At 39.6% G+C, this 26343-nt stretch overlaps 1 protein-coding gene across 4 annotated transcripts in view; it reads right to left on the bottom strand.

Annotated features, from left to right (window-relative positions):
- Window positions 1-26343, bottom strand: part of DCC (DCC netrin 1 receptor) — a 573034-nt gene that overhangs the window by 277366 nt on the left and 269325 nt on the right. For all 4 annotated transcript variants that reach the window (XM_030005494.1, XM_041121032.1, XM_030005495.1 and 1 more), the window contains exons 4-5: window positions 11847-11997; window positions 11352-11488 (exon numbers count right to left, since the gene is read on the bottom strand). In XM_030005494.1, the coding sequence (XP_029861354.1) occupies window positions 11352-11488; window positions 11847-11997 (288 nt within the window). The remainder of the gene's footprint in view (window positions 1-11351; window positions 11489-11846; window positions 11998-26343) is intronic.

Raw genomic sequence — 26343 nt, 5'->3', positions numbered from 1 at the left:
AATATTAGTTGAAATTAATACAGTGTTATGCACCTATTAATAAATGATTAATTTTCAGACTTCAAACAGATCCTGTTTTGTGGAGACCTACATTTCAAGCAGCTCAATGCAGTAGAAGTCCAACTAATGTTTTGTACAGTAGGCAATTCATAAAAGGCAGGTTCAAAAGTTAAACAAAGAAATGAAAAATAGCCTAAAAGAGCCCAGCTCACAGCACTGTAAGACTGTGCTAACTGCATTCTGGTAAACAGGACTGCAGACGTACAATTTCCTAAGCTGAATTTGGTGGAAATACTAATAGAAATGCAGATTATTGGACTGATCTATTTTGAAGACATTATTTTGGAAGGAAGGTTGGATTCATGGGGAAAATGCCAGTGTCCTAACCTTCCCCATGGCTTCCAGCTCCAGAACAATGCCAATGAGTTGGGAGCCTGAGAAAGACCCTGAATATGGAGAGGACACACAGCTCCATCCCAGATACCACCTACAAACCAGATCTCGTGTTCCCAAAAGCGCTGCAGGTCTTTCCTCACCTCTGCGGGTTTGCTTTTTTCCATCCTCAAGCCTCCCCCTCCTCCTTCTACCCTCCCTTCAGAAGTCCAACTTGGCCAAACAGCTGATCTTTTCTAATGAAGTTTTCTGCTTTAAAATTGCAGCTAAAATAATTATTTTAAAAATAGCTTGACACTTGGACAAGGGTCTCAATGATGGACAGAGCAGTACGGTCCTACCCAGAGAGGGTATGAGTACGGGTCAGAACCAGAAAGAAAAGCTGCATTTTCTGGTTTTGCTGTACTTTTCCTTTCTGTGCATGCTTGTCTACCAGCATCAGAGGGAAACAGCTTAACAATTGCAATGAGAGCTCGTCCCCATCTCAATTCAATTCTTTCTCCTCCAAAATTGCATGCAAATGAAGACAATGGTTTGAATAAAATATTTATATTATTTTTCCTCTTCTCTTGTCCTGGCTGTTTACAAAAGGTCCTAGAAAAAAGTTATGTAGAGAGACTATCATCACAGCAACAAGGCCCATGTCCTTTTATCCCAAATCTGAAACCTGTGTGAGTCTCAGCACTACACATCTCAGCAGCCTGGGCTATTTCATTCACACTTTTACAAAACTCGTGGAGAACCAAAATACGCAAGCTTTTTTACTCATTCTTTCAGGGCTTGCCTCTCAGTCCAGTTTTACAAACACCAGAAGTGAAGTTTTACTTCAAGTTCATTCTGATCCAGAGCTCAGGTTCCAACTGCCCGAAAGAGGAGCTTCTGCACAGATTTACCTTCAATTCTTGGGTATCATCTCTGACAAGATACTGAACTCAACCACCTCTGAAACATAAAAAGCTCCAGCATTTTTAAATAACACTTCAACTCCATTTTACAAACCTTGAAGTTTATTTGGAAGATACTATGTTCTCCATGAAAACAAATTCAAGTTCATGAATTCTTCTCTTATGTATAAAAAGGTGGTTAAAAACACTCACGGTTATGTCTAATTGGCCTACAGCTACGCTTTAATTAGATAAGTTGTGACAAATTGTTGCTCACAAACCCCATGCTGTGCATATCTAATACACCTCCAAGGTTTAAAAGGGAGAGGAAAAAAAAAAAAAAATAATGTCAGCCATACAAGTCCTTCAAAACCAACTGAAGTCAAAGTTATTTAAAGTCTGTTAGAAATACTATATATTTTAAAATCTGGCTTTGACCGAATGTGCTTTTAATATTTCTAGCCCTTCCCACATGATGGGCAGTGGTTGCTTCAGATACCTGTAGCTGCTCTACAGCTGAGGATAAAGCAAACTTTGCTCAGGTGATGTGGTCGGTATCCTCAACATCACTCCACTGCTGGGGCTAATATTCAGTGAAGTTGGTATTTCACAGAAATTTTAAGTGGCTGTGTGTGTATATAATAAATACTATCACCACGCACTGTCCAGCTGCATTCATTCTCCAGTGGAGAACTTCGCTACTTCAGCAGCTTTTCTAGAGTCCACGACCATGTCGTAGTCAGACTTTGCAATAATATACAGAATTACAAGAAGAACAAGAGTAATCTTCTGTTAACTGTGTAACTATATATCTAAATATACTTAAGAAAAAGAACTTGTGCTTGTGTTGAACATCTCCCTTGGGCAGCAGGAAAAAAGAAATCCTGTTATTTCAAAAGCCGCAATTATTTAGCAGTCATAGCGAATTCAGTGCCAGCTTGTTTATGCAGTTCCTATGAACGATGATGCAGCCAGTGTCTAAATTGAGTTTGCTCTTTCCCCCGGCATAGCGAACTGTTTGTCTAAGCTAATAAATGTACATATTAACCCAGCCACCTCGTAGGAAGCCTGTTCTACGCTCTGTTCAATATTTTCTAGTTAAACTAATCGGAACCATTTGCTCAAAAGACTTTTGAGAGCCTCTCCCTCACAACTGGAATATACATATTTCACATGCTGAATTCGAGTAGTCCCAAAGTCCCAAGCGGTTTTAACAGATCGCCACCACTGTTAGCTGTAAATACTTTCCCAGCAAGCCGCAAGCGTACCACTGAAGCCAACATAAAACACTTCTAGGAATCTGAAGAGTAGCAAAAGCTGGGAGAAGTCATGGGAATAGCACTAGACACATTCATTATGAGTAACAGACATTTTTCAGTCTTGGACGCTCTCCTGCCTTCTTTTTTAATAATTGAATTTTGGCAGCTGCATTAATTCGTGTTAACTATGTAGTTTAATGGGAACTACTCCATAACTGAGTGCAGTTCACCATTCATTTCATTTAGGATCTTTTATAACCATTAATCAAACCAATGGCCAATCACTCTTGTCACGCTGAATCAAACGAGAGCCAGAAGGCAACAGGAAAAAAAAAAGGTCTAATGAACGGTGCCACTCATCTCGTGTTATAAATAGAGAGTGCAGGGAATCGCAACAGTGTGCAAGCACAGTGATGCCAACTTTCCTCTTACCTGTGAAACTCTGCTCTGTGATTTTAAAGATGTGACATTTCAAAAAAAAAAAAAAAAAAAAACAGCTTTGTTTTTTGGTTTTTTAAAGCAAGCTGTTTAAAATGTATGTAGACATCTGTTGTTTTTATTTTTCAAATCCAGCCAGCAATATGGGGAAACTCATTTCAGTTGAGTCTTCTTTACTTGTCATTTTCAATTTTTTTTTGAAAGTATATAACATGCTCTCCTTATTGGAAATAGCATGGTGCTAAACCATGCTAATATATTAATTATAATACCATGCTATGAAAGATTCCTAGCATTATTATTAGATGTTCACAGAAACAGCTGAATGCTACAAGCAGATGCCATTGCTAAGGAACTGCACAGTGAAAATACACCTCTTCTCTGGGTTTTGTTCTGTTTTATCTTATCCTGTCTAATGCTCAGAAAGACAGACTTATTCATACTTAAATGTAAACACCAAAATGCAGTAACTAGTGTTATGCAACAATTATAGAGTTACAAAGTAACAAGTCTAGTGCTTTTGAAAAACAGGACATTTATAAAGAAAATATGTATTTTTTTAAATACCAATATACATTAAAAGTTGGGGAAATAGCAGCTGTAAGTCTTCTGGTATCCTATATGGCTCAGTCCTATCACTGAAGCTAAGCTTTTCCACTATGTCTAATGCAAAAGTGCCCCATCCTCCACTTTGAGGTTTACAGATCAACACTGTTCAAAAACCTTCTGTACAACACAAGTCTAAAGGAGATATTTGATGGTAAAATTTTGATAAATGCATTGGACCTACGAAGGCGATTGTCAAACGGGCACCTCAGCTCCCAAACCTTGCTGAAGGTCAAGCTGACCCACAACAGCTAACCCACAATTTTAGTCCAAAATTACGCTGAGTCCACATTAACAGTAACTTTTGCACACACGATTCACGGCTTGCCTGCATGTTACTCAACTCAAGGTCATATTTAAAAAAAAACCAAACCAAGCAGCAAGCAAGCAAACAGAAAAAATAAAAAGATTTCTGTCTCCAAAGGGTAAATAGCTTCTCAGTACTGCTCAGGGTCAGAACTGGCTCCCAAAGTTATTTAGGCACTTCTCTAAATCTCATTTAGCACCTATGGCCGTAAGCAAAAAATCAATTTTAAGAAATGTGTGCAAGGCCCTACAGAGCCTAGAGCCAAAACGGAAAACTTACGTTAGAGATGGCTGAAGTCGGTAGCTGGGGCAGCGAACTGTGCCGTCACCTGCTGGGCTGGAGAACATCTCCGTCGGTCCCATCCTCCCTATATTCAAGAGTTACACGGCACGACTCCCTCCGCGGCCCCGGGAGCAAACCAGCCCGCGGGCACCGCGACGGCTCCGCACACGAACGCGCCACCGCGCTCGACGTTTCCAGCAGCGGAAAACCTCCCTCGCCAGAGAGAAAATAGCTTCTTTAACAAGCCGTTTGGCAGAGTATCTCGGCAACTATTGCAAGCTGATCCACAAAACTAAAAGTTTAAAAATCACGCTCTGCGGAGATCTGGTAGAGTTTACTTTCCGACATCCGTTCTCCTGTGGATTCAAACGGATTTCTGCATAAGTATTTTTCCCTTAAATATAAACCTGTAGATCATACCCAGACACAGCAATTTTCCTATGATCAGCCAAGTGAGCATCGGTATCACAGAGCTTGTTAGGTATATTTATTTTTAATAGGACTGAATTTAAACACCATTATCAGAAAATGGCAACACTGAAGTTTCACTCAAGTGCTTTTTACAAGTGTCAGGTGCCGAATAAGTATTTGATACTCATGATGCATTGACAAGAATTACATTTCCAGAATAGTCTGAATTAGGCACTCAACTCCCATTCCATTCATGGCAATAAAAATTAGCTAACTGTCCTTCAATCACACACCATTACCAGGATGAGCTTCCCTTTACCTGCAAGTAGGCATTCACCTCATTATTCACAGACTCCATTAAAGGAAAATCACTCAGAAAAATTCTTCAAACTGCTCTAAAAGCAAAATAAGACATCAAAGAGGACTGGGGAAAAAAAAACAAAAACGACCTATATGGAAGTTCTCTAAAATCAGACTGCTGTTCATTCCAGCCCAGCCTCACTGCCAGCACTAGCCAGCATCAACAGCATCAGAGTAAGCTGGGAGAAACTTTGTTGCAAATAGGTACAGAATAATGTATGCTTATAATATTATAATTATAGTATTATTATATAGAAGTGGATGCTTCTTCCCATAAAGGATTAAGTCAACCCTGAAGCTCACACACACAAATATATATACAGACATATATATATATGTATCTTCTATTTATATAAAAACAGACACACAGAAGAGACTGTTGAAATCCTGTTTTCTTTCGTGTTCAATACGCCCAAATCCAATAAAATAATGCCAAATCCTGAATCAATTCACAAGTCTCTTGGTCCCAATGCTACACCCTGATGGGAAGCTCCACAGATTAATATAACACTGTTTAAAAAGGAAAAACACATAACCTCATCAGTTTTAAATTTGCAGCAGTGATGTTAGCACTCGCACCTACTCAAATATTTTGTTTGTCTCAAGGGCACTCAGACGTGACATGAGTTTCTTGACTCATTGGGGGTGCTGGATAGTCCAGTCATTCTGCTCAGACCACTTGGCTGAACTGCTTTATGTAGTTTAAGATACATTAAAAAAAACCCCAAAACCATGCATCAGGATGTCGAGCATTTTCACACGTAAAAGAAAAACTGCAAAAATTTCTGCAAAACTCTGCTGATTCCAATAGCTGCACTGACTCAGCATGACTGCAGAGGTGCCAGGCATTTAGCTATGCATATACTACCTTGTGCCCCACCTTCAAGTGTCCTATTAATAAAATACTCTTCACACATCAGCCTCAGCAAGGACAGCCCCTTTCCCCACACCATCCTTTGAAACTGTTGCCACCCTTATGTTTTTCCTCCCTTCCATTGCACCCCTCCAGAAGGCAAAACAAATCTGAGATCAGGAGAAACAGAGGAACTTGCAGTAAAAACCTGTCAGGGCTCAGACGGCTTTGCCATAGAAAACCTGTGGCACCAACGTGGTACTTTGCAGTTTACTGTTTATGCCAGCACAGACCTCGTGAGTGCCAAGACTTCATCATTTCTGCCACAGGGTTAGACAGCTCTGCTAGTACTGTCATTTTTAATTTCTTAAGTATAAAAAAAAAAAAAAAAAATCCTTGAAGTGAGTAGCTAACCTCTTCAGATCAGCTATAGGGTACTCCCATAACATTATTTTACTTGTATTCAGCACCATGCAACCATACCACACTACCTGCTAGCAATGCAATGGTAGGTAACTGATTTCGAAGGGAAATGTTTCGGCTTCTGTTTAAAACGAATTTTATGCAACTTTCTCCAAATGTATTTTTCCTGGAAGGAAAATATAACTGGCTTCTGTGAAGCCATTGAACACTATTGATTAGGTAATACATTTTTAAAATTCTCTAAATAAAGGGGAGTGAACATAGAAAGTTATTGATCCATCTAATCTAGTCCAGCACCTTCATCTTAGAAAACCTGGTGACATTTCAGCAGGCAAATCCAGTATTTCCAACAGACTTCGGGTTGCCTGTCCCACACCGATACCCTGAAGAAGACTCCTCCCAAAGCCTAACTGAAACATTTGGCTTCCATATTTTCAGGTGACAGTACCATTAATTTTCTCTCACCTCAGTGAGAACTAGGTAAACTCAGCTCCATCAGCCTTCTGGGAAAGGACATAAGAACACCACATCGGACACTTCTGCCTGCTTGACTTGACAGAGGAGCTCTGGGGATGGAAAACCTACGCTGCCATGTCACAGACTCAAAGTTATACCTGCAAGCAATATAATGAACGGTATCAATGTTTCCATTCACACGGAACATTTCAGTATTGAAACTTATCAGGAAAATGAATGGGAGAGAGATTGCTTTGGGGAGAGATTGGGTTTTATGTTCATTTGTCTCAGTTTTGCCTAAAGTAAACCATCATGAGATTTGTCATCGATTACTGTGCTGCTTTATCCTGCCAGCTCACATATACATATGCCCTGTTCCACAAAGAACTATAAACGCAGAGCAGAAGATAATTAAATAGCCTAGTCTGTGCTTGGTTTCTTCAACAAGATAGCAAGACATGAGCAAAATTAACTTACCCCACAGTGTGGGATCACAGAGAAACAGACCCTCAGGTTACTCAGATCTTCTTGGGCTCACCAGCTTCTGGAGAGCTGCTGCAATGTCCATCCACGGAAGATCTGCCTGCTTCTCTACAGGTTTATAATAGTGGATAATCTTCTGTATTTTGGAAATTATTTTTCAATGAGTATGTACCAATAAGGCACATCGCTGGGTTTGACTTTTAACATTATCAATAGACTATAACTGCTTTTGTAAATATTTCAGGACCAGTCCATTTATGCGAGATCAGCTTAAGCAGCACTCACAAAGGAAATGTTAGAAGGCTTCCCATTTTTCATGCTTTCATTGCTGTGTCAAACCACGTTATGGTGATGCAGGCTTCCTTCTTAATACTACTCTCTACCTAAGTGATTCACACACAACAACGTGATCCACGCCTGCTTTATTCGGTACTTTCCATGACCTTGATCTCTGAATAACCATTTTGCTACAGGAATTTATGCAGCAGAGTCAGAAGTAAAACTGATTTGACCAAGATGCACGGTGCTTACAATCGTTCATTCTTGTCAAAAAGACTGAGGTGATTCTATAAGCCACTTGTCTCACATGGCCTTACCTTTGATGTAGCTTTTCTTCTGCAATGGCAAACAAAACTAGTGCTAAAATCACTTCATATTAAAAACTCCCTAGTAAAAGGCATTTGCATAGAAAAAAATGCTTCCAAATTGCAGTCGTCGTTTGTAGCTTATACATATGGATGCTCAGTAAAAGTTAGCAATAGTGTTTTTTCTGCAAACACTGTCTTTCTGATCCAGTTTTTTTTTGCTTTTTGCTACTTTCTCTGACTTTAGGCAGTGACCTAAAGGCACCTCAGACCAGCATTCCTGACCCAACACTACTGGAAAACTGTTCCCTTCTCTGTTCCTCCTTAAGGGACATTTTTGGAAAAGAAAACTGAAAAAAAAAAATATTATTACCTCAGTCTTGATCCATTTAAAAATAGCTGCCCAATTCAAAGGCATTGATAGCATAATTCTGAATATAGGCACTATTATGCAAATAGCTGAGAAAACTCTCAACTTTCAGAAGATGCAATACTCTTCCCCTACTGTATCTGTACAGTTATAGTTTGCTCTGATACAATTAAGGGACAAACCAAATACTAAGCAGGAAGAAGAAGAAATGATGTATGACACCATATCAGCAAATCTATCAATTCAGTTATAAGCACCTACAGAAAACTGGGTTTATCTCTACCAGGACCTGAAATCCCAGGTGTTTATCCCATCGCCAAACCAGGCTGCAATCAGTGAGATCCCACAAGTAGGTACAGAGTATGGAACACTTTTTTCTGGGTTTATGTCACTTTCAGAATGCTTACAGAGTTGGGGTAGGGGGTTTCTTTGCTAAAACCAGCTAAGCAGACTTTCAGTCTCACTTAACAAAACACAAACCAAAAAACCTATATGAAGAAAAAAAAACCTCAGAGGCCAAAAGGGAACAAGCCCAAAATACACTTCTGAAAGCTAGAAAATACTTAGAAAATCATTGTAGTTGACACTGATTAACACGTTTAATCATCTTCAAACATTTGTTTAAACACCAAGCTCTCTAAAGCTACCGAGCATGTAGATGATTTATGTAGTAACTACGTAATCTGCACCGGACCTTTTAATTTTCATTACACAGGGAGCCGTGCTGAAAATCTTGCCAAAAGGCCACGATACAAAATCAAAATTTAGCAAAATATATTATCTCTTCTTGCAAATTCACTCACCTCTTGCAATTTTAGGCCTATGTCCAACACAGAAAGGGTTATTTTTAGCTCTTTAAAAGAACTAATAGGAACTCCATTGTGAAACACACTGTTTCTTGCAAATAGCCTCATTATTTAAAAGATCAAAAGCATCTTGCTACCATGTGATGTAACTAACTTTGATCTGATGTTGTCTACTCCGACTTCAGAGGAGATAATTATTGGACTGTTAAATTTTTTTGCACTCTGACTGCAAATGTCTCATTCCTCTTTGCACTACAGATACATTTACAATTAAAGGATTACATCAATATTAAAAAATGCGAGTCTCGCAACAAAATACCGATAGGCAATTTACAGTTTGTTAAATAAACAAGCATGTTAACTCTAAGGAAACACACAGAAGTATCTGCATTTGTATCTAGCCAACGAAGACAATAAAACTATCAATTAATTATTCTGTTTATGAGATATGACGATTACATGAGAAACTTGAGTGCATTTGAGAATTTCCTACTGGTAAGAATGGATTCAACAAACAGATTCTGAGCAAGTTTGCAGCCCCGGTATATTGCTCTGGAAAGACAGATCGGGGATTGCTGTCATCATCTCTCCAGTTTAATCACGTAATTTCCTTCGAATCCCTTGAACATTTTTTGTTATTAATACAAACATACACGAACACGATGTTCCATTTTCAGTTAAGTCTGTCACAAATGAGTGATCTACTCGTGAAAATAAGAAAAGTACATTAATCTGGTGCCTAATTTACAGCTCCATTTTTTTTTCTTCATTTGTTCTGTATTTGTGAATTCCATATGTGAACAGGTACTTTACCAAAGAAATCTTTGATCTACCAACAGGGTGAATACAACCACGTTGTGCCATGGCAATGCAGTTTTGGTTTCCCCTTGAGACTGCAAAGAATCAGTAATTGTGGCATCTTTCATCTTGTGTGGGTCTAGTTTCATGCTTAGCACTATCTTAGCATTCTGTCGTCTTCTCCTGGAGATTTTCATCATCTTATATTCATCCTTAGTCACATTGCCATCACATACCTCTCAACGTGCATGAAAATTTATGTACCTTTAATTTCTACATGACACACAGCAGAAGGCATAATGAAGCCAAAGCTAGATGCATTACAGACTGAATGCAGACAAGAATAAATTTTTCAGAAGGTACATAAAGGACCTAGATGCAAAACTCCTATTAATTTTAACGGGAACAGCATGGTCAGAAATGATCTACGCAATAATCTGTGCAATGATCCTCCAGCCACAGTTGCCTTTGCCAATACATATTGTCATCTATTGTTGGGGAGAAATATCAGTGTAATTTATTTCTACTTCTCAAACAACAATTAGTCACCTGCTGCACACTAGATTTGAAATCAACATATTTCAGTAAGGCAAATAAAGTACACTGCCCAACAACTTACCTGCCTTTTCTATATTTGGTTCCCTTTAACAAAACCAATTCCATAATAAATGACTTCCACAATTATAAAGCCACATTTTTATTTTTATCCAGTAAAACAATGTATTACATTAATGTACCTAGAGAAATAGAACTGAACCCTCCATCACCAGTAATTATTATATTTTATTATGGCTTGATAAAAGGATATTGTTATACAAGCACTGAATATCCTATAATCCAAATTAAGGCTCTATTCACTAATGAAAGTATTTTTCACGCATAAGCTTTAAAGCCAGAATGCAAAATGAACAGCACATTGAAATATGTTATTGTTTGACTAAGTATTAACTATGTTGTTCTTTAGATCTCACTGAATAACACTAATGTACTCTGCCTTTGTTCAATGGTTTAAATAAAGAAAAAAGAAAAAAAGGCAGCTATTAGGTTTAAACATATTTTGGATTCCATTAACATTTGCCACGAGGAAGGAGTGTGGGGGAAAGCAGGTTCTGTCGGGAGGGTGCTCTCATAAGATTTAACAGTGGGAACCTCAGAACATCACCATCAGTGAGGACTTCCATGAATTTACCTGGACTTTTGTTAATTTGGTGAGAAGGCACTAAATACATTGATTTTTATCTTACCGTATTGACTGTTCACGACAAAAAAAAAAGTAGCTACAAACCTGATTTTCAACTCGCTGAGCTTGACATCATGCACAAAAGGGACACCCATTGTAATGCCAAAAATAAGGTTTCAGGAAGGAGAAATAAAGGGAAACGACCACGTACAGAAGGCAGTAGCAATTAGCATCTGATACCATAAGATGTTTGCCAACAGCAAGGCTATTGGGCATGGTGGGAGATATTCAAAGGTTTACATGACTTGGTTTCCATGGGTGTGAGTACCTGATCAAAGCAGGGAAGGGACTTGTACAGTTTGCAGTTATTTGGAGTTCTGAAAATTAAGTCACTCTGGAAAAGGGAATAATTAAAAATGTTCTTGGAGAAGGAAAGTGGGTGTAGTTCATGTACTCACCCATCACTGACAGCTCTGCAGAGCCACTGCTGTTCTCGTTTTTGTAGGTGACTACACACGTGTATGTCCCAGAATCGTCGTCAGTCACGTTTGATATGAGTAGGTTACTGCCAGCCAGTAACGAATACTTTTTGGACCTGAAACATGGATAACACATGTCCACAGCGTGTTAAGGCGCTCTCTCTATCTAGAAAAATACACACAGTAAATTATGCTGTAAGTAGTTCTCAGCTGTGATTTTTGCTGTTAATAGCTTTGCACTTCCATTTTAAATATCAGCCAGGTGACATTTATGTCAAATTCCACCCTCGGATTTGGCGCAGAGATGAATTATAGCAGCAGGTAAAGAGACACATCCAGTCTCATCATTTAGGAGAAAAATCTCATGGCCTCCAAATCCACCCCACTGAATTTGAAACGTTACTCAGTGGTTTGCCTGTACTTTGCTCAAGGAAACATGCTGTTAGATACACGACCCACGAAGGACTGAGCTACCTGACGGGGAGCACTTCGTCTCCTCGCAGCCACGTGAAGGTGGGAGGGGGGTACCCAGAAACGCAGCACTCCAGAACAGCATCCTTCCCTTCCATGGCCACCACGTTTGACGGTCGCTGCAGGAAAAACTGCTGCCTGTGCAAACCTGGATCTACAAGAACAAAAGAAACCAGTATCGTCCATTAAAAAAACAACAACAAAAAAACCACCCAAAAAACCAAACAACAAAACAAAACATCCTTTTTGTTGGGGATGAGGAATATGAAATGACTGATCAATAAGGGACCCAAGAGACCACGGCTCTCTCAGATTCTTACTGATGGGAAAAATAGAAAATCATAGTACAGACATATAAAAAGTGTATCAAATGGCAATCTTAGAGCTGCTTACCGGTTGAACCCAAGGGAGCAATCTGAAGGCAGAAAAATACCAGCTTTTGGGAAAGTGAGAAAGGACTGTTTATAGCCTGGTATTAAAGTCAGGTCTCGGAAAGCCACAGGAAAAGGCACAGTCATGGCAAGACGACAGAAATACACATAAGGTTAAGAGTGGTACTGGATTAATGACACTATTTTGGAGCTGCAAGAGGGAAGTTCATAAACACAGCAGGTGAGAAAAGAGAAGGAAAGCTTCAAGTTAGGAAAACACAGAAAACGAAGAATGAAATCACTTGAAAAGTCTGAATCGAGAAGGAATAAGTAGAAAGGTTAGTGCCCCAAAGTCTCCTTCGCCTGACCAAAGGTGTCCCCAGCTGTCTCAGCCAGCCCCAGACACCCACCCGTGGGCAGCTGAGCCGAGCTCAGGGTGCCCGCTTTAGGGTGAGCTCAACCTCTGCCGCTGACTGGCATGGGTGGATCACCGCTGACCAGGGGACAACCCAGACCCAGAACCCACGCATTGGGCCTGAAATACCAGCAAACAGAACCACACACCAAGGAAATCAGTTGGGTTGGTTTGCTTTTTAAAATGAGACTGTTCCTTCTCTTGGAAAGGACTTCATTTTCTTATCACAGATGTTGAAACAAATGTGCTGGACTAGAGCCATTAAACATTACTCCTTGTTTCCTGACACAAACATAAAAAAAATACACAATATAAGTGAATATTCCCACCAAATTAACAACCATAAGATCTTCCAGTATCATCTCCAAGTAATTAGCTGGTTCTCCCATACAAGTCGGAACAAACTGTAACTAGCTGCGTGCATTTGTTACAGATTTACAACAGCAGCATATTTCAACTTCTTACAGTAACCAGATGAGCGTGCAATTTCCAGCCCTCAGTAAGTGCAACTGATGCAGAAGTTATCACATACAACTCAGCTTCAATCTGTGAAGACATTTTAGCTGATCACAGTGATGCCTTTGGCCTGTGAATCGCATGGCATCTCTTGCAATAACCACAAATACATATATTACCTTAGCCATTAAATACAATGCAATTAAATACGTAGGAGCTAACTAGCAGAAAACCAAAGCTTTTTTTAGTTTTTTGCTTGTTTGTTTTGATTTTTTTTTTTAAAGTCAGTTGTCCAAAGGTGAAAACAGATGTGCAAAAGCAGAAAGCAAACAAAATCTGCAGATAGCATCCAGTTCTTAATACAGGACTGTCTCCTTCCCTTCAAAAACACTTAGTTCTGAAACCACAGAAGAGGTTGTCTGATTAAAATAATGATCTCGGTTAGGATGGAAGATGTGAGCAGCAGTAAGAAGCACAGCCATAAAAATATAGGGAAAATTACATCAATGAAGATTAAATTTGAAGGCAGAAAAAGGAGATGATTGATAATTGAAACTACAGGCTTTAGTAGAATACATCTGGCTGAGAGGGTTCTTCAAATACATCCAGAATAAATGGGATTCCAGAGCTGGTATAGCCTGGATATTAGACAAAGCTGCAAAATCCTAAACCACACAAAAGCAGCTCAATACGTATTGCCGTTCTGTACTTGGGAAAAAGCAGGATAGCACATTCACATTTTACAGTCATGTGAAATACATTTTTGTTGTATTGGAGACTAGAAATAATGTTAATGAGATGTCACTGTTGTCTTAACTCCTCCAGTAAAAATAATGTTTTCATTCCAGCACTGCCAACAATTTGAAGATCAGTTAATATCTAGTGTAGATTGAAGCAACACCATACTTCAACCAAAATGAAACACAACAGTATTTTATCTGGGGTTTTTCTTCTCTTCTGTAATTTGCCTAGCAAAATTTTGGGTGTTCCCAAGGGACATACTTGAACAAACATCCTAATGAAAGCAAAACTGTTAGTGTTAAGGTACACAGGCAGATAGCTAGACCAAGCCCAAGTTTAAACTAAGAGGGTACCAACATGAGAAACTGCTGAACACTGGAAGGGGAAAGTCACCATCCAATGCCAGATTGCGACTCAAATCATTAGACAATAATGGTAGATGACAGAGGATGGACTCAAAGGTAGGTAAGTATTTTTAATTATTGTTTTGGGATCTCTTACTTAACCTAAAACTGTCAAAACTGCTTTAGGCTAAAATGTATTTCGAATTAGTTTTGTATAGAATGGGTAGCTACGTATAATTTCAGCATGAGAAAATACCACTGCTACACATCCCTGTAACATCTCTCTGCTTTTATCCCCGCTAAAGCTTACGTTTAATAATCATCATCTCATCTCTTGCTTAGCTCCCTTTTCCAACATTTATTCTCCTTTAGGACAGCTCCTTTTGCCTCCAGCAGCCAACTGCGCCTGTACCATGGCATTGCCTTGAGCTGGGTGCTGCTCACCTGCTCGGCAGAGAAATTCCCCATTGCCTGGAGGAGGGAGAGGGTCCCCTGCTCTGCCATAGCACTGCTGTCGCCTGCTCTCCTTCGTTTCCAGCTCTTGCTCCATTCAAGACTCACAAACAGAAGCCTAAGCTTGTATTTGACCTTTTCTGAACTCCCTAATGATATAGCTGCTAGCTGAAAAGGTGGCATCTTCTCTACATCCCTCTTTCATCCGGAAATGCAGCTCAAAAGCAGCTAGAAACCAAACATGTCAGTTTTGAAGCAATGTTTTGCTGCTTGATTTCCAGTTGAATAGAGAGTGCAGCTTAAAGCCACATAAAGAGTCGAAGAAAATACCTGTTACAGGAAGGAAAAAAAGAAGAAAATATCTTATTCTTTTCAGAAAGCAAGAGGAGGGAGAGAGTTGTATGTTCAAACCCCTGAAGCTCAGAACTTGCACGTTATTCAGGCAAGTCCCTAGCAAGGGCTGAGCCTCCCAGGAGATGGCAGCTGTGCCCCGGGGTGTCACGGGTGGGAGTCAGCACCCACTGTACCGAACACAGCCACCCGAACCACAACTGCCGTCAGCCCTTATGTCCCTGCGGTGAAGGCTAGCGTCAGTTTTACTACCAGAGGCGTCTGGATGGAATAACGAACACGTTTGTTTAAGCATCAAGAAGAAAACCACAGCTTTCACGATACAAAAGGCTAGTTAGTAAGGAGGACTGACATGCTATCACAGACTATTAAAGTTGGCATATCACCACCTCTGGCTTTGTGCCACCTTCTGAAAAACAGAAGTAGTCTAAAACCAAAGCTCAGTAACTAGGACACAAAAAGCAGCCTTATCTGAAGCTACGATTACTTAACCATAACCCTACAAAGCACCGAGGAGTCTCCAAAGGCACCCTTTCCTTCGGGTGGACGTCCACAATCTCCTCTCAAAGAGCTGAGATCCACCCTGAACAACGGAATGGTGTTGGACATTAAAAGAATTCATGGGCCAAAAAGCGTGTGGGACCACAGACTGCAAACCTCTGCAGTACAGTGTTATACTGAAGGTGGTACAGCTACTTATGCTTGTCAGGGGAAAAAAAAAAATGAAACAATTAAAAAAAATACTCACTAAACTGTTCTGAGTAAACCCTACAAAAATGCACATCAGTGACACATCAGACCTTGTGAGGAAATCAGGCCTTTTTGTGGGCTTAAAGCAGTACACATCTAGTGCCCAGGCAGCCATTTCAGTATCTGATTCAGACTTGTCTGGTAAAATTACTTATTATTGCACCAGTGCAACCAGTTATTTCCAGCTGAGAAATAAGAGAGATTGGTCCATCAAATTAGATTTTCATATTAGAGAGAAAGGGAAAAAAGAGCGAGGAGATTTTAAGACTAAAGGACCATTAAATTTTGTTTCTTGTCTAAGACAGGCCACAGAATCACACCCGTCCTGAGCTCAAAAGCATGTTTGAATAAAGTGCCTTCTTCAGGAAGGCATCCAGTCTTGATTATAAAGATATCCAAGCTCTTGTTATGCCCTTCTCCACTTGATTAAAGAGCACTCCGTGTATTCTCCCTGACAAGGTACTTGTACACTATAATCAAGCCCACATAATCAACCAACTATGGACTAGCTTCAGCAGATGAGAAATTCTTTGCATGAAGCCCTGGCTCCATTGGAGGCACCAACTTCATTTCAGCCACGATTTCATCTCTTATGCACCGACACGGCATTTGCGGCCCGAGCTCGCAGCTGCCGTGCCCCCGTCCCGAGGGATGCGATACGCCGACTCCCCAGCCTGCAGAGCACCGATCACCTTGCTGGCATTTGTTGATTTTATTTTAACAAATTTCTATAAATTAATGTTTAAGAATGAACAGATATGCCTAAAACTAATTCTAAAGCGGTGAACTGTAAGAACTTATTTTCCCCGAACAAAGCCAAACCTCATTTTATATTTAGCATTTTTCTTGAGCACACAACGTGCAGTAATGAGGTACAGCTATACACATATTTTTCCATGCTCATTAAATCAATGACACATAGTTGAAATTCAAAACCACAAACAGGAGCTGCAAATGTGTGATTTCAATAGTCCCCATTACACTGATATCTGAGAATACCACACTATTTGCAAAAAAATACACATACACCTTCACAAAGCCGTATTAGGATAAATCGCTTTATCTCCTTTTTATAGATGGTTAATGGAGTAACTGAGATACTTTGTGATGTAACTAAGGACATATATGTACTCCACAGTAGGCAAAGGTCCTGAATTATTTTTTTTTTCCTCATGTCAAAGGCATAACTTCTGCCACATTTTACCAGCATACTTTACAGCCAATCACCGATTGTTCTCTCAATAAACCCTCAGATTTGTGTCAATATGCATTGATAAGAGTTGAGGATGTATTTAATTCTCATACCAAACTGGTCTTAAGCAAGTGGAACTCAAGACAGTGCAAATTATTTCTGCCTTCCAAGGAAAATAAAGCTGCAAGCAGTTCACTTGGATTCAGCAACACAGATACAGCTCTTCAGCACTGGAGGAGAAAAATGTTACCGCAGTATTTTAGCTACATTATATATTGAAAAAAAGAAACGCTTTCATAAAAATGTGTTGCATCCTGTTGTATGGCATTTCACTGTGCTAAGCTACTTTGTGCTACAGTGCATTTGTAAGTGTTGTTCAACTGACAAAAGACTCCCATCGTATCATAGCCATGAAATTTTTTCTGAACGTATTTGGATAATATTGTACTTTGCCAGTACAATTTTATTTTTTATTGCAGTAGTTTTTATATTGCAAATTACAGAACTGAGATGCCTTTAATGTGACACTGATGTGACGGACTATCTCTAAGTGTTCATAGTCACATTTCTAAATTCGATTAAAAGAGATAAAGATTTATACCAAATAAAACCCAATTTTGCTCTCTGCTGTCAGCGAAGAAAGGCCAGCAAAATTCCCCAACCTGATCTCACCATCATGCCTAAAGGCTGAACACTTAATTCCAATGAGAAAGCAAGGGTTATGTGTGAACAGCATTAGAAAAATCTGTCATTAAAATGATACCGATCTCCCAATATACAGAATGCATTAAAATGTATAACCAGAATGCAGTCACTACTTTGGGATTTTGCTTTTTTGCCTCCATCTCCCAACCCCCTTGCCAGCATTTTTCTGCTTCAGCCCTTCTGCCCTCCCCTCCCAAAAAACGCAAGCCTGGCTCAGCTGAGCCCTGGGACATGGCATGACCAGGAGCATCCAAGTAGTAAGGACACACAAAGATTGTACCATTAGCACCGACACGCATCAGGGCGTGAAGACATTCTTCTTACTGTAGTAACTTCAAAAGACATTAACTAAAGTGCAAGGAAAACTGTGCCAACTCGCTGCTGGAACGTGAGACTATACATCAGGGGTCCTATTTCCAGCTTTAATGACGATTTCTTGTGAGATACTCAGTTTCCTCATCCATAATGAAGACAAAAATATTTACAGGCCTTTGACTTGTTCTTCAAGATCTTTAGGTAAAAGGAGAATATAAAATTTATTACTGCAGGGGTAGTGAAGGGTCATTGCTGGCTTGTATTTAGAAGAGAAAAGGAGGAAGCTTTTTCTCTAGCCATTAAAGTTTTAGAGGCAAAATTGAAACAGAATGAGGAACTGCTCGCTCCATGACTACATTATCTTCTATCCCGAAAATGGAGAATAGAGCTGAGGCGAGAAAGTAGCAACACATTTACAGTCTTACTTTCAGCTGAGCAGAGCTCTGGCAAACGTTATTTTAGACCTACATTGTCCTTGAGATGCAAAGACACAAGCAATTAAGCAGCAGTGGCTTGATTCAGGTAGTAACTGAATCCAGAGAAGAACCTAATACAAGATTTGCAATGTGGCCTTATGAATGTAACTGGAAAGATTTTACTCCCCGTCCTAGTCATGAGTTGAAAAAATAAAAATAATCCCCAAAAAATCAAATCAAAGACTAGCTTAGTCAACTTTTAGAAACAAACAAGTAGCAGCCCCAAACTGTTGCGTGGCTTTTAATTAGTAAATGGGACAATCTTTTAAATCATTTTTATGGCCATTCTCCAAGCTTCCTCCAAACCTCCTGCACCATTTCTGACACACTACGTCACACTGACCTCAGCATGGAAGTCACACATGTCCTGTACCATGACCCAGCCGTCACTGGCATTATCCTTACCAGGATCTCATTAGCCTCTCTCGCAGCACTTGTTCTGCTGATCATTCAAGATGAACCTCCAAGATTTTTGTCAGAGGGAAGTGTTTGCTCTGGCCCCTAGGCAATCCTATGGCCCATAGGACCAATCACATTAAAATAGTCTTTTTTTTTTTTTTTTTAATTCTGCCCTGTTTTTAGAGTTCTGTCTAGCGATCCACATTCTTCAGTATCTACCACCTCTGTGATACATGCATATGCCTTCAATTGCGGTTTTATTGCTATATGGTATATTAGAGAGCATAGGATCAAGAATATATATCCCTGGCTTTTAGTGAGGGCTCCCACTAGAAATATCTGCTCAGTAACCATTTCTGTTTGGAGACTTGACGGCTACAAATCTGATCTAGCTTATAGATACCATTTTTCTTTTCAATTTCTCTAATTTCTCAGGTGATAAATCCTCCCAGAAATCTATGATAATGATACAAATGACCACCAAAAATTTATGCTGACATCTTCTGCTTTCATACAGTGATACTGACTGATTTTAATTGCATGGACTATTCTATTATTTGGTCCCTCAAAGATGCCAGCCTGACAGACCATCAGGTATTCGAGGGTTGGTTTGTTTGTTCCAGACCACTGGAAACTTCAGTGTTCAAAATTTATGGTCAAGAATTAATGGTCCTGAGAATTTCTCAGCTCCTCCAGGAACTACATTTTTATCTGGATATAATGACCTGAAAACATCTGGGTTTGGACAAGCTTTTTAAGCCACTCATGTGAAGACAATAATAATTTATTTTTTTTAATATAAAAATACTTTTAAATAATCAATGCCATACATACAAGCACATATTTTTTCAAAAACTAGTAGTTGGGTTTTTTTTTTTTTACTTTTCTGCCTTGTAAATACTGAAAGAAGTTCTACCACTTTCATCCATTCATAGTAATATTGTTTCAGTTATATTTGAAAAACATTTCTACCCTAAGCTTTACTAATTCTTGATATCTTCCATGTCTTTGATTCCTTTGACTCTCCACAAATTCTGGTTTTTTAATTCATAATTACTATTATCAGATTACTTGCTCCAATTTTTAGATTTTTCTCATTTCTTTGTAACCAGACTGCTGCGGGTTTCAATTAAGACTGCCTTTCTTTCCAGTATGTTACAGCAACATTGTACTGTGTATATATAAAACACACTTCCAATTCCCCAATACCCATTTAAGTCATTCCACTTAAATTCTCTCTAGTTGCTAATTTGACTCCTGCACAGGGGAATTATCTTCTGGTTTAAAAGATAACTTTACAAAGTGTAGTGGTGATGAAACAGTTGCATATGTTTTGCTAGCAAACTGGGTTAATGGCCAGAGAAGCAAGTAATGTGTTTCATGCAATTAAAAAAACAACCACAAAACCCCACTAAAAAACAAAAACAAAAACAACAAAAAAAAACCCCACCAAAACCAACCTCAAAAACCTACAAGTTCATAAAAAGCCAAACCTGGATGCAACCTTCAGTTGCAGCCATCATCTCTGATGTTTAGGATCTATAACAGTCATAGTCATTAATAGTCACTAATAGTTTATTAGTGTGTCGTCATTATTAGTATGAAATAATGCTCCATATTAAAGTTCTAGTGCCACTATTTAGTACAAAATCTCAAAGCAGGAATGCAAAGGCTGTTCCAAGACTACAGAATTCCCTTGTGTTTGGGGTTCTTTGTGAACTGCATTTTGAGAGCAGAATCAGTGACAAATTTGAAGTTAACTACCTTGTTTTTCTCTGCCTACCCAAATTTGCAAACCAGCCTATGGTCCGCTAGTTGAAAGCATCGGCATCCTTAAGCTAGCTCAATTTCATAAGGTTGATCATACACCAGGAACCTTCCAATAACAACTTATGCATTCAAATACATTCCGAAATAAATTACATAATATTCTTAAGGTTCTTGTTGTGAACTCAATCTGTGCTTCAGATATAAGTACTAAAACCAATCCCATTTAGAGCAATCACTGAAACCTCTATGCATATTTCATAAACACACTAATATGGCAACTAGCCAGGGAGTTGTTGAGCAAACAGCTCTTTAGTAGGTATTAGTTATCATTCGTGTGATTGCATTGATCTTGAGATCAGCCCCGTGCTAAGAGGACATGCTGCCTGTACATACATCTCTGCTTGCCTGCTCATTTTTATTTCCAACTAGGCAAGCCACTGTAACATGGAAACTGATATTTGTATGTATTATGTAAGAGATTACTTAAGCACTAATCAGATTTATCTAGGGGAGAGAGGCAAAATAGCTCATTCCCCAGGATTATTAATAAGCATTTTAAATTTAACCTTTTTTTGTTAAAGGTCAGAATACAGCTAGCTTATAAAGTGACCTCAGCAATGGTATTCATTTGGGCAGCTGGAAGCAGGGATAACCCAGATACTGGAAGTTATTATGTGGATATTTTGTAACTAGGAATTTACTGTGTAAGAACACACACGGAAAGACGATAGCACATGTGCGTGTGTGAATACTCTCGCACTGCTGCCTTGTTTTCAGACTCGACTTTAAGAGATGACACCTTAGGAGGATTTATTTACCAAACAAGAAAATATCTTTCCCCCAATCCATCCAAATACTACTCATAATTTAAAAATCAGAGTAATTACACTATTACTAAGTAACCCAGCATGTTCTGTGACAGGGCATACCCCATCCAAATGGTTCTCTCCTAAGGAGGTAGAAATGAAACCTTTAATAGAAATTATCCCAATTCAGCAGCACAAGTGAAGCCTACACCGGGTGCGCTGCTCAGGGCACGGCTTTTGATCCATTTGGCACTCGGGTTGAAAGGCAGGAGGAGCAGCGACTGAAAAACCACCTGTGATATAAATACAACTGATAGAAAATTCAGTACAAAAATAAACCCAGTAATAGCCATTGGAACTGTTTAAGTGTTTAACTTTTTTCTGCTTGCAAGAATATAGCTTCAGGTTGCTAGTCATTAGTTTTTCATGTAGTTTATAAAAAATTGCAGATTAAAAAGCCTTTTCCCCCAAGTAAGTGCTTACAGAGCACACTAACAGCAAGTCTATAAAGATCTCCTGAATAAAGTACGAAATTTCCCCTGTGTCTACCAAAAGGCAGGCTCTGTACAGTAAACACTATAATTCTTCTCTGAACTATTATTAATTTATCAACATTCACTCCCTCAGCTACTGCCTCAAACTGGAAGCTTGTATTCAGTTGGTATCCGAGTAACTGAAATCCCTTCCAAGGCATCCTCAGCTCTATACAGAGGCTTGCACACTTTCGTGCATCACCTTGCTGGTAAACGCGCATCAAAATAGACCTGGTATAAACGAGTTGAGCTTATACCACGATCTGGATCCATCTCTGGTGTCGTGCATCGCCCCTGCCATTTGTGCATCTATAAATGACACTGGTTTTGCTGGGGTTTTTGTTTGGTTATTTTTTGTTGTTGTTGTTTGGTTTTTATATGTACTGATCAGAATTAGGGCAAGGCACCCCTGCAGGAAATAGGCACTGGAGAACATAAACATGAAATTGTTTAGATTTTAAAAATAAATAAATAAAAAACCCCTGAACTTGTGAATTTAAGTGGGCCACATCTGTTGGAAACCTATTTTCATCTAAGAATAAACACTGTTAAGCACTAGCTGTTGAGGTTAAGAGTAAGGTAAAGAGCTGACTTCGACAATTAGTGGCTGTTAGGGAATGTACATCAACACAGGGATCCTCCCAGGGTATAAAAGTTGAGAAGAAATCTTTAAGTTATCTCTGCACCTGATACAAGCTCAGTGTGTTGCATGAGGAACTGCTGGCTGAGCTTCAAAGAGATTGTGTGCTTCAGCTTAGCCAGACCTTCCTCAAGACTAACTTTAACTATAAAACTCACATTAAACAACAAACCCATAGCAAACAACACAATTCAGTATATTCCACCCCTTTCATTTCCCCACGCAGACATTTACCTAATCGGATGTCCTCAGACAAGATGCTTCCTGTATTAACGTGACTATTCAAAATCAAGCTAAGCCAGTGGTAACTGCAAAACTCAGTCAGTGCCACGATGCTATGCTGTATTTAAATAGCTCTAACGTTGCCATTGCTTTTCTTCTAACAAGCGGAGTCACTTAAGCATCAAAGCAAGCCCGAGCTCATGAGGCAACTTCTGTTGTACGTGGTTACTTAAACATGGCCAACCAACCTCTCCTTCCTAATTTCTTCTCATGGGATCCATCTCTACTCGGTCCTTTTTGCTGCTGTTATCCTTCTGTCCTCAGAAGTGCAACCGCGAGGAAGGAGCCAAATCACACAGCAGCAACCAAATTCTATTCGCATTAAATATGAAGGAATTACATGATATTGTTACCGTTATCTTGCACTGCAGCTCAGCAGACAAGCTCAGGGACAGAGAAGGAACCTCAGTAATAGACAATAGTACAGCAGCAGATTACTTGAACAGCTAATGATAAATGCAGGATTATTATTTATAAACAGAGAATTAATAGCTTTCAGGCATCAAACTACTCAACTTTTGCTTTTAAAATGTCATCTGTATTTCTGAAGTGTACAGACCTCCCAAAGAAACTTACACATTAATTTACAGAAGCAATGAATTCAGCTAAGAATTAATTCCTTAGTACTGGTTTGTATAAGATCTTTGGGGGGTTTTTTGTGCAGTAGCATTATTCCTTCTAAATTAATTAGGTGAGTGCATGTAGTTATCTGAATATGTATTTCCTCATGTTTTCACTATTTGCTGAAACTTTCACCTGGGATTAAGTTTCTGGACCCCAGAGAAGAGCACTTCAATTAGAAAGGTGAAAAAATGTGCATTTGAAATGAGCTTTCTGCCAAAAGCTGCAATGGCTACTCTTAAAATTAGGAACAATTGATAAAACCTGACACATTAAAAACTCCTCAGGATTTTTGCTCAGGTTTGTTGGGCTTTTCTAAAAAAGCTCTTCAAAATCTGTTCTCATATGGCCTGTGTATTTCTACAGGCAGGGGGTTTCTGATGGAGGATTTAGCGAGGCTGGAGCTGTTCGTAAAATGTGTTTATTGATGCGCTGGGGGGAGAATCGGCCCCTTCCAGAGCCTCCCCAGGCAGAACCAACCGCACACAGGAAAGACACTTGCAAAGGGGCACTTGTAAAGTGTCTCTTAGTTATCAAAGTAAAAACTCCATGCCCAGTGCCTTGCCCCACCTTTCAGACACATTAAGCACCTACAAACTACTTCTCTCTGGTAACGGAGGTCGAAGGCTCAACTATTCCTTCATTTAGATGGTGAGTTAAACTACAGGCTTGGGTCTGGTAGGGTGAATTTGACTTTTTGGTCCAGGAAATCAGTGATTCCTTCATCCAAATATTTTGGTTTTCTAACCTGTATTCATGCTGGATGATGAATTTTTCTACCAAGAGGAGACACAAATATCTCCGGACACAGCATAATGTCGAATCAAATATTTAAGCCACAGGCACTTCGACTAAAGAAACTAAACGACAAAAGATATTTAGCCCTCGTTCTTTTTTTTGCATTCTCTTTGGAAGCTGTAGAGAAGGTTAGAAATTATTTGCCAGGATTGTGGTCAGTTTTGCCACAAATCCTGACAGATATGCTGTGTGTTCAAAGAAATCACAACCACTATCTGTGGAAGAAATCGCATTTTAAAAATACAGAATTATGATATACTACCTACACTTTTTTGTTGTTTTGTTGCCTATTCCTTTGAATGGGATTTAAGACTTCTTTATTTTTTTTTTTTTTTTCTCCTCACTAACCAGGGGAAAAAGGCCAAGAAGAGTATTCTGCCTTCACTAATTATGGAAGTAGAGAGCTGCAACTGAAGAAGATTTCTACCAACAAGCAAAAACAGGAGGCAGAATTAGCAGCAAAGTATCAGCTAGCTCTGAACCATGAAAGCACGCACATGAGAACAAAATTCCCAAGAGGCTCAATAAGATCTGAATTTTTGTTTCAGGAGCACCACTCATTTCTTACAAGAGCTGCTGTCTGCTCACATTATCCTGAAATGAGACCCTGTGCTGCTTGCCCTGAGCCAAAGTCTGATGGACTCCACTAGTTCCTTGTTATATATTTTCCTCATTATTTGCTCCAGTGTTTCCCTGGTATAAAATTTTAACGTGCTAGGAAGAGATAAATTAATTCCCCTCTCTCCTATAGACAGCCTGAGAGAGGCCATTTAGCCAGGACGTTAACGACCGAAACTGGGAACAGGAAGAAACATCAATCCATCCACAAATGATCAGAAATGCAGAGGCACAGCAAATTAACAATACTCAAGAGGAGCTCGGGAGGCTGAGGGAAGTCTTCCAGGTCTGTCTAAAATACAAAGTTTTGTGATTTTTCTTAATTTTAATCAAGACATGAAAAAATATCCCCCCCCCACCCATGGATCTCATTGCCATTAATAACCAGGGAGGCAGGAGTGCCTCAGTGCTGCCCAATGGATAAGGAACAGCACGGCGAGCCTGAAGCCCCCAGAGCGGCCATCCTGGGGCAGCCCGTTACACCAGCAAATGGACGGGGAACAGGTCCACGCTACAGAGGTCAGGTGCAAGCTCTGGTCTGCAAAAAAGTAGGAGGAAAACCTGGCAGGAACTGCAGGTGATGTGGTCTTCCCCGGTTGCCTGCTGGTCTGGCTGTTATTTTGCTTTGCAGCTCCAAAAAGGATTAATACCTACTACTGCAGCAGAAAGCGAGGACACGGGCTTTGGTTTGTAATCCTAGGTTTAGAGGCTGCAGGGGGGTTGGTTCAGTTTTATGGTGTCAAATCCCAAAGAAGAAACTGTAATCCCCCAAATCCCAGAGCTACAGACCACTCCTAGAAGCAAGGATAAACACATCAAGCTTCACCTGTGTTAGTAGACGGACACTTCCCCGAGACTGATCCTGGCCTTCCCAATATCTATAGCGTTTGGACCATCCCAGAAGCCTGAGAATCCTGCTCAGTTACCTCTCAGTGAGAAATCATGCAAACCAACATTTGTCTAGAAAATGCATATATAAAGAATTTCTAAAAATACAACATCTCTGTCCCCTTTAATTAGTGGTTACATGTTAGCCTGTAGAACTAGAAGGGAAGGAGATTTTGCAGCAATGCCTTTTTCAAACCATTCTTCTGGCACTCAGTTCTTGATATTATACTGCAGTGGTAACCATCTATTTAGCTGATGAGTTTATTAAGAGGGAGAGCAAGAAGCTCACTTGGCCATGAATTTAGAAGCATTACCTATCACAGCTAAACTGTGTCAGATCCCAAAGTGCGCTCTGGGCAACTTGGCAGATCACATCAGGCACTGAAGTATCCAAGCGACCTAACTTTGAGTAGATAAATTCAGCAGCTAGTCCCAACAGATTGCCCTTCTAGTCAGTAGGGTGAGAGGAGCTCTTCCAGAGAGAGCTCTGGGACAGTAATTACTGTACTCTCAGATGGGAAGTACTTCTCTCTCCCCATTGACCACGTAAAAGAGACCAGCTTCATACATATCTAA

Source organism: Aquila chrysaetos, chromosome Z, assembly GCF_900496995.4.
Source record: "Aquila chrysaetos chrysaetos chromosome Z, bAquChr1.4, whole genome shotgun sequence".
NCBI lineage: Eukaryota > Metazoa > Chordata > Aves > Accipitriformes > Accipitridae > Aquila > Aquila chrysaetos.
Note: the sequence above shows the minus strand (reverse complement) of the source record. Positions and strands in the feature narration are given on the sequence as shown.